The sequence below is a fragment of the Staurois parvus genome, unplaced genomic scaffold, assembly GCF_062004578.1.
Source record: "Staurois parvus isolate SC_StPar_1 unplaced genomic scaffold, SC_StPar_1.0 ptg001746l, whole genome shotgun sequence".
In the NCBI taxonomy this organism is placed as follows: Eukaryota; Metazoa; Chordata; class Amphibia; order Anura; family Ranidae; genus Staurois; species Staurois parvus.
The window spans coordinates 127,501-141,141 of record NW_028319542.1 but is presented as its reverse complement, the minus strand read 5'-3'; the positions used below and the strand labels follow the sequence as shown (position 1 = coordinate 141,141).

Below are 13,641 nucleotides of genomic sequence, written 5' to 3'. Positions count from 1 at the left end.
TTCAGTGTGAACCAGGGCTCAGTCGCATCAAGTGTAGAATCGCATCAAATTCTCATCAAAGTAACACTCGATAATTTCCTATTGGCTAAAAAAGACTCAAAATGCAACACTTGCGTTTTTGGTGCGGTTCCATTTAAGTCTGTTGCACCAAAAACGCGATCTGCTGCAGAAAAAATAAGCCCCTGACCCTTTCCAAAAACACAGCGGCTGAAAACACATAGATGTGAACATGTCCCATAGGAAACCATGTTAAATTGACTATAGTTTGTTTCTGCAAAATGCATTAAAAAAGCATAGGTTTGATCCAGGCCTTAGAAGAGGGTGATAGTTTTCTTTTTTTCCCTTTATTTTTACCTGGTAATCCTGCCATTAACTCACTTCCTGTCCTAGGGTGACAACCATACTGAGCAGCATTGTCACCCTAGGACATGGAGTGTTAGGAATACCCATGTGTTAGGGCTATATAACACCTCCCTCACTTCTCTATAACAGGAGGAGTTGTTTCGTAGTCAACAGGGATGGCAGATAACAATGCAAACTGATACCAGTCCAGAGGCAGAGAACACAGGAAGTTATCATCTCACAAGATTTATGGCTGGATGAACAGATATTTTTTTTTTTTTTGCACTTGTCAGACAGATATAATAAATGGTATAATTAACAGACATAAATGAAGCAAATAAGAAAACTAAATGTATTGTTGGAATTTCCATACACTTTAGCCCTTTCGCTGCCACCAACTTATGTCATACAGCGGGGTGGGGTTTAAATCTGACAAGCCCACTATGGCTGTCAGGGAGAAGCAATCAGACAGCACTCGATTGCTTTTGCACCCCCTCCCCTCTGCCATATTTTCCAGACTCCACTCTCCCACCTGTGGGCCTGAGAACCCCATGGCGGCTGCCGCCAAGTAGATCCAAGAGAGACCAAGGAACGTCCATTCATTGATCTCCTCTAGCTACAATGAGCCCAGAAAGCAACATGCTTTACATTACTTCTAGGTTTGGCCCTCATTTTCTCGGCCTCTGTGGCTGAGGAAGAAGGTAAGAGTGCGATCTATGCTCCATTAGCTTCAGTGGAGGACAGGGGAGACCTCAGGGGTCTAACAAAGCAGTCTGCTTAAACAAGGTGGGGAGGTGACCTCATGCTCACCGCCTTGTCCATTTAGAGAACGCTTTGTATTCATTTAGAAAATGGTGCCCGTGCCGAGTGGCCGACCTCCTGTGTTCACAAAGCAGAAGGGCAGCTGCTCTGCATTGGATTTCCAAATTTAAAGCAAGATTCGAAAATTCCTTTTTGACACCCTTTGCCTTTTACTCACCTTTCTATGTTGATTATTGCCATCGATAAATTGTATTTATTTTCTTTTGTCCAGGGAGGAAATTTATATTGCACCGTCTGGTGTCCAGAAGGAAAGGATACAGGTATGATAATTCCTCTTCATTCATCACTGGCCTTGCAGGGTGACCCTAATATTTCAGCCTTGGCTCCCTCAAAACTGCTATATCCATTTTAGCTCTGGAAGGTGTTACCCCCTTCATGACCAGGCCATTTTTTGTTATACAGAATTATTATTATTTATTTAAGGTACTTCTATAGCACCATCAATTTACACAGCACTGTACATATATATTGTACATTCACATCAGTCCTTAACCCTCAAGGGGCGTACAATCTGAGATCCCTAACTCACATTCATACATACACATACTAGGGACAATTTAGACAGGTTCCTATTAACCACATGCCGCCCAGCCACTGTAGAAATACGTTGGCAGGGCGGCACAGCTGGGGAAAACCACGTTTTAAAACGTGTGTTTGCAAAACAGGTAGGGGGTGCGCGTGAAGCGCGCCACCGCCCTACCTGTCCCGCCGATCACGGCCGCGGATGTCAGTCGCCAGGTCACAGCCGATCGTTACCGGCTGTGTCCCGCAGATTAACGGCAATCACTGACAGAGAGCATGGCTGCAGTAGCTCTGCTCTCTGTCAGTTCCCTGACAGCTCCTGACATGCTGAGCCGGAGAGAAGAGTTTATTCTTCCTCCCCAGTGCCATTAGTACAGTGTCAGTGTTTTTTTTTGCACTGATCACTGTATTGGTGTCACTGGGGATGTCAGTGACCCCAAATCAGTTCCCCCCCAGTGTCAGAATGTCCGCCGCAGTCCCACCATAAGTCACTGATCGCCGCCATAAGTCACTGATCGCCGCCATTATTAGTATAAAAAAAAAATTAAAATCCCAGTATCTTTCCCGCCATTTGTAAACACTATAACTTTCACGTAAGCCAATTAATTTACACGTATTGGGTTTTTTTTTTAGCAAAGACATGTCGCAGAATGCATTTTGGCCGAAATTTATGACGAAATTTGATTTTAAATTTTTTTTTACTGGACATGTTTTATAGCAAAAAGTCCAAAATATTGTTTTTTTTTCTCAAAATTATAGCGCTAAAAAAAAGGCACAGGCGATCAAATACAACCGAAAGAAAGCTCAATTTGTGTGAAAAAAAGGACATAAATTTCATTTATGTACCGTATTGCATGACTGCGCAATTGTCCGTTAAACTAGCGCAGTGCTGTATAGCAGAAAAATGGCGTAAATTGCAGTATTTATACCATAGTTTGTAGACGCTATAACTTCCACACAAAGCAATCAATATACACTTATTGGGATTTTTTTACCAAAAACATGGAGCAGAATACATTTTGGCCTAAATTTATAACTAACTTTGAGTTTACTATATATTTTTTATAGCTGAAAGTAAAAAATATTGTTTTCTTCAAAATTTTTGGTCTTTTTTTGTGTGAAAAATAAAAAGCGCACAGGTGATCAAATACCACCGAAAGAAAGCTCTATTTGTGTGAAAAAAGGACGTAAATTTTGTTTGGGTGAAGCATTGCATGACCGCGCAATTATCAGTTGAATTAGTGCAGTGCCGAGTAGCAAAAAGAGGCCTGGTCATTAAGGGGGGTAAATCCTCAGGAGGGCAAGTGGTTAACCTACCAGCAAGTCTTTGGAGTGTGGGAGGAAACCCATGCAGGCACAGAGAGAACATGCAAACTCCAGACAGCTGGTGCCGTGGCTGGTATTTGAACCAAAGACCCTAGTGCTGCCAGGCGGAAGTGCTAACCATTTAGCCACTGTGCTGCCCAACTGTACTATTTTAACTGCTAATTGTGCGGTCATGCAATGCTGTACCAAAACAAAATTTATATCATTTTTTCACACAAATAGAGCTTTTTTTGGTGGTATTTGATCACCACTGGGTTTTTTATTTTTTGCGATATAAATAAAAAAAGACCAAAAGTTAACAAAAAAGGCATATTTTTTTTACTTTGTTATAAAACATATCCAATAAAAAAAAGTAAAAAAATAGAATTTCTTCATAAATTTTGTCCAAGATGTATTCTGCCACATCTTTGATTAAAAAAAAAATCCAGTAAGTGTATATTGATTGGTTTTCATGAAAGGTATAGCGCCTACAAACTATATATACTAATTTTTTTTTTATACTACTAATGGCGGCGATTAGTGACTTATAATGGGACTGCAGGAGAGAGGTGGGCAATCTGGTATACTGTGCAGAACGGACTAACTGCCACTGACATCAATACAGTGATCAGTGATAATACTATATACTGTCACTGTACTAATGGCACTGGCTGGGAAGGAGTTAATGTCTAGGTTGATCAAGGGGTTAAATATGTGTCTGACTATGTGTAATGTGTGTACAGTGTGCTGCTTTTACTAAATGATCTCTAGCTTTCTCATCCCTGCTTTGCAGGTGGTGCCGTGGCTGGTATTTGAACCAAAGACCCTAGTGCTGCCAGGGGGAAGTGCTAACCATTTAGCCACTGTGCTTCCCAACTGTGCTACTTTAACTGGTAATTGTACAGTCATGCAATGCTGTACCAAAATGAAATTTATATAATTTTTTCACACAAATAGAGCTGTTTTTTGGTGGTATTTGATCACCACTGGGTTTTTTATTTCTTGCAATCTAAATGAAAAAAGACCAAAAGTTAAAAAAAAAACTTTTTTTTTAACTTAAATTGTGGGTGGTTGTGAAGAGGTTGAACTATTGGGTGGATGGCATTTGACAAGAGAACACATCAGCTGTTTAAAGCAGAACTCCAGCCAGACAGCTAATACGTAAGGCCAAATCACATGCTAAAGTTTTTGTCTTGTGATCAGCCATTCATAAATTGCAGAAGCCCCTACCAGACAGCATAGCCAGGTCTTCTGCTTGTCTTCCCTTCAGTTAAACAATGATGATGCTTAACAACTGACCCTCCACCCGCTGACTGGAATCTGGACAATAAATGAGCACCAGCAAACTCATAAGGTCATCATTTTGATTTCTCTGTCTGTCAGCAAGCTTCCAGTATTTGATGGATAGTACTGTGTAATGCAGTTTAAGTGCCTCATACTGTTGGCCTTCCTTTTCCTAGTCTGATTGCTGTTGTGCTGGAGATCTCGGGAAGCTAATATAAAGATAGATTTGACTATCTATACTAGCTGGCCAATATATAACAAAGAGCAGATACCATTCTGCAGTAAATAGGCTGCACAGGTGTAACTGGTGTACACTTTTTATTTGCCTAGAGTTCAGATTGAAATCATTCAGGTCACCCACTGGGTGCAGATTCCTCTCCCTTCTTCAGCCACAAATGCCACTGCATACCTAAGAATTATTATTATTATTCCATGACCAATCGGGAATTACATTGAACTGACATGAATGTGGCAAGATGTGTGGTCCCTAGGGGGTCACCTCTACTGAGAATGGACATGCACTGGGACAGTTGTCTGCAGGTTTCAGGGGTGTTTGTAGCAGGTTATGCAAGTTCATCTAAGCTCCCCACACATGGATCAAAATTTGTCCGGTTTAGCAGGGACCAGCTGAATTTTGATTCAGGTATGGGCACTGTGGTTTTGCCGATCAACTTCTGTACAACCGCCCTGTTGGATTTTCCCCACTCGATTAGCGCTGCAGGCTATAGACTGCAGCTCTGATCAGTGTACTCTGATGGCAGGGATGTCTCCCGGCCGTCAGAATACAATAGCTTAGCAGGAGGATTCCCCCATCCACATCAAATGTGTGGATGGGGGAATCGGGTCAATGCATGACTAATGTATGGCCTGCCTATCCCTAGGGTATCCCTCCTGGAACAGTGTAGAGCAGGGGTGGGCAAACTTTTTGACTTGAGGGCCGCAATGGGTTCATATATTGGACCCGGGGGCCGGACCAAGAGTAGATGAATGATGTGTATGTGTCATCCATAGTAAGTATAGTAATATTCCCCCATAGTAAGCATAGTAATTCATCCCCCATATAGTAATTCATCCCCCATAGTAATTCATCCCCCATAGTAATTCATCCCCCATATAGTAATTCATCCCCCATAGTAATTCATCCCCCATATAGTAATTCATCCCCCATATAGTAATTCATCCCCCATAGTAATTTATCCCGCATATAGTAATTCATCCCCCCTATAGTAATTCATCCCCCATATAGTAATTCATCCCCCATAGTAATTCATCCCCCATATAGTAATTCATCCCCCATAGTAATTCATCCCCCATATAGTAATTCATCCCCCATATAGTAATTCATCCCCCATATAGTAATTCATCCCCCATAGTAATTTATCCCGCATATAGTAATTCATCCCCCCTATAGTAATTCATCCCACCTATAGTAATTCATCCCCCATAGTAATTCATCCCCCATAGTAATTCATCCCGCCTATAGTAATTCATCCCGCCTATAGTAATTCATCCCCCCTATAGTAATTCATCCCCCATATAGTAATTCATCCCCCATAGTAATTCATTCCCCCTATAGTAATTCATTCCCCATATTAATTCATCCCCCATATAGTAATTCATCCCCCCTATAGTAATTCATTCCCCATATTAATTCATCCCTCATATAGTATTTCATCCCCCATAGTACTATTCCCCCCCCAAGTAGTAAGCCAAGTCCCCCCTGTGTCAATTTACTTACCTTTGCTCCGCGTGTTCCTCTCGCCGTGTTCCCGCGCCGTTCCGGTCTTCAGGGCGGACTGTGAGAGGAGCCTAGCTCCCTTCCCCTCACGTTCGTAACGCTGCCCCGCCTACACACATCCTGACAGCCATCCTGACAGTATCACGCTCCACGGGCCGGATTAAAAGGTCCGCCGGGCCGTAGTTTGCCCATTGCTGGTGTAGAGTAAGAGTAATCTTCTGTGTGCAGTAGGGTGTCAGCAAAGCATTGGTGATCCCTACATTCTGCATTCAGTGATGCCTCCTACATTCTGTATTCACGCTGATGGAAAATCCACTCTATACTGGCTTTCTCTGCGTGCTCCATAATAGGGAATGCTAAGTAACATTCTTCAAATTGGTTCTAATGAAAGCTTTCACTTATCCCACCTACGCACATAAGGGGCAACTGTCAGATTTTAAATGGACCTTAAATAATTAAAATTAAGAACTCTGTTTAAAAGCAGGAACCTGCTAATGGCTTTATTAGGAAAGATATACCCTCCCCATTTGGTAGCGCTTTGTTACTAAATTCCTCTTGTTTCTAACTTAAAGTAGAACCTTAGGCAACACTTTTTTTCATTTTGGATAGAGCAAGGGAAGGGTATAACCCCTGTAAGGTTTATTTCACATTGGGGAGATTTACCTTCACTTCCTGTCCCACAGCCAAACAGAAAGTGAGAGGAAATAACTGCAAATTAATGTAATCTCTTGGGGACCCCCGAGTCATCAGAACTAGTGTCTCCATTGGAATATTTTCCCTCCATTACTTTACTGGAGACAACCCAAAACTTCGGATTTTTACTTTCACTTTCAGTGATAATGGTAAATTGGACAAAAAGAGAGGGTGAATCTCCCTAATGGGGACACAGACGGCAGTAAAAACTGGCAGGTGTTCTAATCCATCTCTCCTCTCTGCAAAACAAAAAATAAGTTTACCTTCAGCTATATTTTAACTGCCGGCCCTCCACAGAAATACTGCTACAAGGCTGTGCAAAATCACAAATATATACGTGATTTTGCATTTAAGGGTAGGGGGCATGCGCCCTTCCCGCGCCTTCAGCTGTTGATCACCGAGCCCCAGCCTGTGATTCCCCACCGTCACTCGGTGATCGCCGAGCATCGCTGAAGGCGGAGAGGTCTGTATGTAAACAATACAGATCTCCAGCATGCTGCTTTGTATAGAGCAATACAAAGCAATGTACTGACACAGTAAAACAGCACACAGTTAACCCTTTGATCGTCCCAGATTATAACCCCTTCCTGCCCAATGCCATTAGTACAGTGTCAGTGCTTTTTTTTTTAGCACTGATCACTGCATTAGTGTCAGTGGCAGTTAGCCAGTTCCCTCCAGTGTCAGAATGCTTGCTGCAGTCCCGCTATAAGTTGCTGATTGCCGCCATTACTAGTATTAAAAATAAATAAAAAACAAATTCCAGTATATATACCGCCATTTGTAAACGCTATAACTTTCACGTAAACCAATTAAATTACACGTATTGGGATTTTTTTTTAGCAAAGACATGGAGCAGAATACATTTTGGCCTAAATGTATGATGAAATTAGATTTTTTTTACATTTTTTTACTTGACATGTTTTATAGCAAAAAGGCAAAAATATTATTGGTCTTTTTTTGTTTATAGTGCAGAAAATTAAAAATGCAGAGGCGATCAAATACCACCGATTTTTTTTTTCCATTTGTGGGAAAAAACAGGACATACATTTCATTTGGGTGCAATGTTGCATAACCGCGCAATTGTCAATTAAAGTAATGCAGCACCGTATCGAAAAAAATGGCCTGGTCAGGAAGGGGGGGAGGTAAATCCTCTGGAGGGGAAGTGGTTAAGGACTAAACCTTGCCGCTAGAGTTAAAGTGGAACTCTGCTGCCCCATCAGTCCCCATGTCCCTCTACAATGCCCCCATTTTCAATAATGCAGTGCGTGTTCTGTTGCACAGCTGGTCTCTGCCAGGTATTTGGGACCTGTCAGAGATCAGCAGCGTATCTGCGCACGCACAGGGGATTTTCTGCATTTTCGCACAAAAGCTGGCAGCTTTGGGTATTGGAGTACTATAGTGACCAGGAGCATTTGTGCGCATTCTGAGAAAAACAAACGTGCAGATGCACAGTTGTGGTGAGTCTGCGCATTTGCTGAATCTTGCGGCATACGTGCGCTTTTGGGAACACACTGCCTTTTGAAATTGGTGCGCAATCCCAGGAGTCAGTGGGGCCCGGCCTAGGCCAGAAAGCAGATGTGCTATCTCACAGCAAAAGGAGATACAAGTTATAATAAAATTTGTGTTCCCCATTTTTGTAAGCGAGAGGGAGGAGGAACAAAAACAGAAAAGGTTGCCGTAATGAGTCAAGTTCCACTTTAAAGCTGGCCATAGATTGATTGAAATTCAGCAGGGGGCGATCCATGTATGGGCAGGATGCTTGTGCACAGGTCGATTTATTGAATGACTTGTATACAACTAGCCTGTCCCAAACGATCAGTGGCTATAGCCGGCAACACTGATCATTGTATTCTGATGGTGGGTAAGGCTCCCCGGCATCACAATACCACAGCAGGAAGGATTCCCCCATCCACATCAAATGTGTGGCTGGGTAATTGGCTCATTTTTACTTTCGTTCAACTTGCTGGTTGAACAAAAAAAAAATTAATCCTGTATAGGCATTTAGTATAAAGTGAAGCCAGGATTACATGGGCCCACAGAAAGGGGTTTTCTGTCTAACAAAGTCAACAGCAATCACCATGTAGCTGTCTTATAGAGAACATCTAGAAATGTTAATTGTGCCTAATCATTCCCCTTAAAATGGACCTTTTTTGTTTTGAATTTCTCTTTAAAATGGCACTATGCTTTCTAAGCTTAGGCACTCCTGAGTCCTGAGCCTCATAACTGCATATCTGCTGTGCAGAGATCATCTAAGGCACTGCTGCTTCTGTCTTTCATATTCTTAGGAGATTTGGAGATATTAATACTGTGCTGCTTACTATCCTCTTTACTAGAGAGTAAACTGTACCCAAGGACCTGCAATGCAAAGATCGCCCTGCTTCTGCTTCATCCATTCTGTGGATCCCTACTTTCTTAGTGTCTCCTGCTGCCATTTGAACATCCCCCCCCTACCGGGGCGGACTGACAACTCATGGGGCCCCCGGGCAATAGGGGATCATGGGGCCCCTGTGTCCTTCCCAAACTCAAAAAAGCCTATGAAAAAGGTACCAAGGGCATCTCATGGGGCCCCCTACTGACCCCGGGCCCTCGGGCACTGCCCGAGTTTCCAAATGGTCAGTCTGCCCCTGCCCCCTACTAGTTATGGAATCGCCATTCATTAAAGTAGAACTATAGGCAAAACTTCTTTTTTCTCATTTTTGATAGAGCAAGGGAGGGTTAAAACCTGTCAGATTTTTTTTTTTTTGCAATCTGTGTCCAAATGCGAAGATTTCCCTTCACTTCCTATCCTATAGCCAAACAGGAAGTGAGAGGAAATCCCTGACAATTAAGGGAATTCCTTGGGGACCCCTCAGGTCACCAGAACTAGTGTCCCCAATTGGAAGATTTCCCCTCTATTACTTTTCTGGGGACAACTCAAAATTTGGGGTTTTCTTTTACTTTCATTTTTAATGGTAATGGTAAACAGGACAAATAGAGAGGGGGAGTCTCCCTAATGGGGCATAGGCAGCAAAAAAAAACTGTGTTATAATCCCTCTCCACTAGCAAAATCTAAAAAAAAGTTTTGCCCTATACTTTAACCTTTTCGCAGTCAGAGCTGTTTTTGCATTTTTTGCACACATGTTTAAAGAATCATTTTAGGCCTGAAGATTACACAAAACCCCCAAACATTATATATTTTCTGAAATCAGACACCCTAGAGAATAAAATGGTGGTAATTCCAATTTTTTTATGTCACAAGATATTACCGAAGAAATGCAAAATTTCAGTAAAAAACACACTAGTGAATTTTAGGGCAAAAAAAATGCAATAAATTGCCAAAATTTTGGTAAAATATAAAGGTGAGGTTGCACCAACTAAATGGATACCAAACATGTCAAACCTTATATTTGTGTGTGAAATGGCAACAAAATTCAGTACCCTAGATTTTCTATGGGCGACGCTTCAAATGACCCTACAGGTCCTCATTTTAGTATTCCGGAGGAGGTCTTGTGCTAGAATTATTGCTCTCACTCCAGCATGCGTGGCGATATGTAACGTGTATCACAATCAACGTTTTTGCGCCTAGGAGCCCTAACGAGTGCTTTTATGTTCATATGTGCATTTATATGGGGGAGAGGGGCTCAAATTTTTTTTTCTTTGGTTGGGGATGTTCTGTGCTTGGGTGTAACTATTTTTTTGTATTAACATTTTTTTTTCTGCTTAACTTTTTTTTTTCATTACATAGGGGACACAAAGTCCCCTATGTGATGATGTTTAGATGACAGGTTCTCTTTAATGAGACATGCAGGGACTAAAAGACCCCCAAATGTCTTCTCTGGGCTTCAGTGAACGTATTGCAATGCAGATCGCATTGCAATACATCTTTCCCTGGCTATTCTAGCTGGGAAAATTGACAGCGGTGACCCGGAGGTGACATCATACACGTCACTTTCCGGGTCACAGCAAGAAGGGGAGGAGAGCGGAAGTGTCAGCAGAGAGGACCTGTCACAGTCAATGCTATCACAAGGTAAGAACAGCAATAAATGTGATTTTTAAAAAATATCGGTACAATGTAAAAATAAAACAAATTGAATAAATAATAAAATGTAAAAAGTTTTGTTAAAGCGCCCCCATGCTCACGCACAACGGAGAACACATGCGTTGGTCCTGCACAAATATGTAAATGGCGATCACACCACACATGTGAGGCATCACCGCAAATGTCAGAGCAAGAGCGATAGGGCCAGACCTCCTGCGTAACTAAACTGGTAACCTGTAAAGACTTTTAAAGTGTCACCTATGGCTAAATTTATGTAGAGTAGCTTGTCATCGTTCCATGGGCGGGCACAGTTTTAAAGCTTGACATGTTTGGTATTTATATACTTGCCGCAACATCATCTTTTATATTGTACCAAGAAATTGGGGATTATATTGTGTTTATGTTCACTAAAATTCATTAAAATGTGTGTTTAAACCAAAAAATTGCATTTGAATAACCGCTGCGCAAATATTGTGTGACAAAAAAAATTGCAACACCCACCGTTTTATTTTCTAGGGCCTCTGCTGTAAAAAAAAAAATAAGGTTTTTGGGGGTTCTAAGTAATTTTCTAGCAAAAAATACAGATTTTCACGAGTGACAGAAATGTAAGAATTGGCCCGGTAGGCAAGCAGTTAAGTCCTGGGTCACACCAGGGGCTGGGGTCGTGATTAGAAGTCATTGGTGGATTTCAAGTGTATATCTGAAACTATTTCTTTTTTTTCTTCTTTTTTTAATATATAATGTTTTGCTTGTTTTTGTTTTGTTCACCTGCTTTAAACTATTAAAATCCTGAATTAGCATCCCTCCTCATTTGCATATGATGTCATTGGCGTGATACCCAGAGGATACAGAAAGCAAAAGGCAGGATAAAATTAGTTTGTGGTTAGCAGTTACATTTAAAAATGTTAATTCCCAGTGACAGGTCATGTTTAATAATGGCCTCCAGCAGTCATGTCTTATAGGAACATCCTCTCCTACTATTGTCAATGTCACAGTACGGACCCGGCGTCATCTGTACTCAGTGCAAGAAACAGGCGAAAATCCATGGATGCAAATGACATAAGGACAGCGTCCTTTTCCCCCAACAATGAAGGGACATAAACTACGGCTTTAATATTTTAGAACTAAACAGTGTTTGCCTGAGATGCAGGCTGAGAGGGAGACACAAGGGGCTGTATATCACTGCAGCATGTATTATGTATTATTGATGGGGTATAGAGGATGTCCTGGTTTTTATCTCAGCCAGATTCCAACAGAAAATGATGCTAATGGCTTTTTTTTTGTTTTTTCTTTTAAACTCCAGCTAGATGTAAAAGACCTCCATTAATGCACTTCTGTAGCCCTTAAAGCTGTGGTCTCCAAACTGCGGCCCGAGGGCTAGATGTGGCCCATTGCTTGCTTTAGTCTGGCCCTTGGGGCACTATTTCATCCACTGATACCAACAATGGAGCACAGTTCCCCCCATTGGGGCACAATTCCTCCCAATGACACCAACGATGGGGCACAATTTCTCCTAATGACACCAACAATGGGGCCCACTGACACCAATGATGGGGCATAATTCCCCCTACTGACACAAATTATGGGATGCTATTCCTCCATATGACATCAATTATGGGGCACAATTCCTCCCAATGACACCAATGACGGGTCACAATGTCTCCCACTGACACCAACAATGGGGCCCATTGACACCGCTGATGGGGCACAATTCCTCTCATTGACACCAACGATGTGGCACAATTCCTCCCAATGATGGGTCACAATGTCTCCTAATGAGACCAACAATGGGGCCCATTGACACCGCTGATGTGGCACAGTTCCTCCCAATGACGGGTCACAATGTCTCCTAATGAGACCAACAATGGGCTCCATTGACACCGCTGATGGGGCACAATTCCTCTCATGGACACCAACGATGTGGCACAATTCCTCCCAATGATGGGTCACAATGTCTCTTAATGAGACCAACAATGGGGCCCATTGACACCGCTGATGGGGCACAATTCCTCTCATTGACACCAACGATGTGGCACAATTCCTCCCAATGATGGGTCACAATGTCTCCTAATGAGACCAACAATGGGGCCCATTGACACCGCTGATGTGGCACAATTCCTCCCAATGACGGGGCACAATGTCTCCTAATAAGACCAACAATGGGGCCCATTGACACCGCTGATGTGGCACAATTCCTCCCAATGATGGGGCACAATGTCTCCTAATAAGATCAACAATGGGGCCCATTGACACCGCTGATGGGACACAATTCCTCTCATGGACACCAACGATGTGGCACAATTCCAGTCCTCCGAAAGTCTGAAGGACCATAAATGTGCCCTTTGTCTACAAAGTTTGGAGACCTCCTGCCTTAAAGTGTCACTAACCTCTGTTCAAGTCTGTATTCTTAACTCGGAAAAGTCCCTTCTATTGCTCTCAGTCTTCTCCAGTTTTGGGGGGTATTTTTGCTGCTGTGATCCCACCTCTTGTTAGGGTGGCTATGTTCGTTCTCCATTGTCTTATTGTATGTAGAACATAGCCACCCTCTCTTGCCCACTCCCACGATGGACTCTGGGCTTTGAAGTGTGCATAGAGCAGTGCACATGACCGTACACTGCTAGTTGAAAATGTTTTGAGCAATGACGAGCGCTTCTGAAGGTTGGAAGGGCTCCTTATAGCGCCTTAGGGTACCCTTCCTTCTCCAAGGGCTGGATCATGCCATATATTGGCATACTACGGGCTCGTTTATACATGTGCTGCCCTCTGATGAGCAATTTGTGATGGATTGCTTTTCAGAGGGCATTTCTCAGCAGGTGCAGATACATTATGTCACCTCCTCCCTGACCTCTGACCGGACAGTGCTGATTGGTCCTGTGCTGATCACATGCACTCTCCCACGAAAAAAAAAAACCTCTAG

General features: G+C 42.5%; 1 protein-coding gene across 2 annotated transcripts in view; it reads left to right on the top strand.

The window, feature by feature from the left end:
- APIP (APAF1 interacting protein) overlaps nt 1-13,641 on the top strand; it is a 38,086-nt gene that overhangs the window by 12,876 nt on the left and 11,569 nt on the right. For both annotated transcript variants that reach the window (XM_089663677.1, XM_089663678.1), the window contains one exon: nt 1,376-1,424. In XM_089663677.1, coding sequence (XP_089519803.1) covers nt 1,376-1,424 — 49 coding nt within the window. The remainder of the gene's footprint in view (nt 1-1,375; nt 1,425-13,641) is intronic.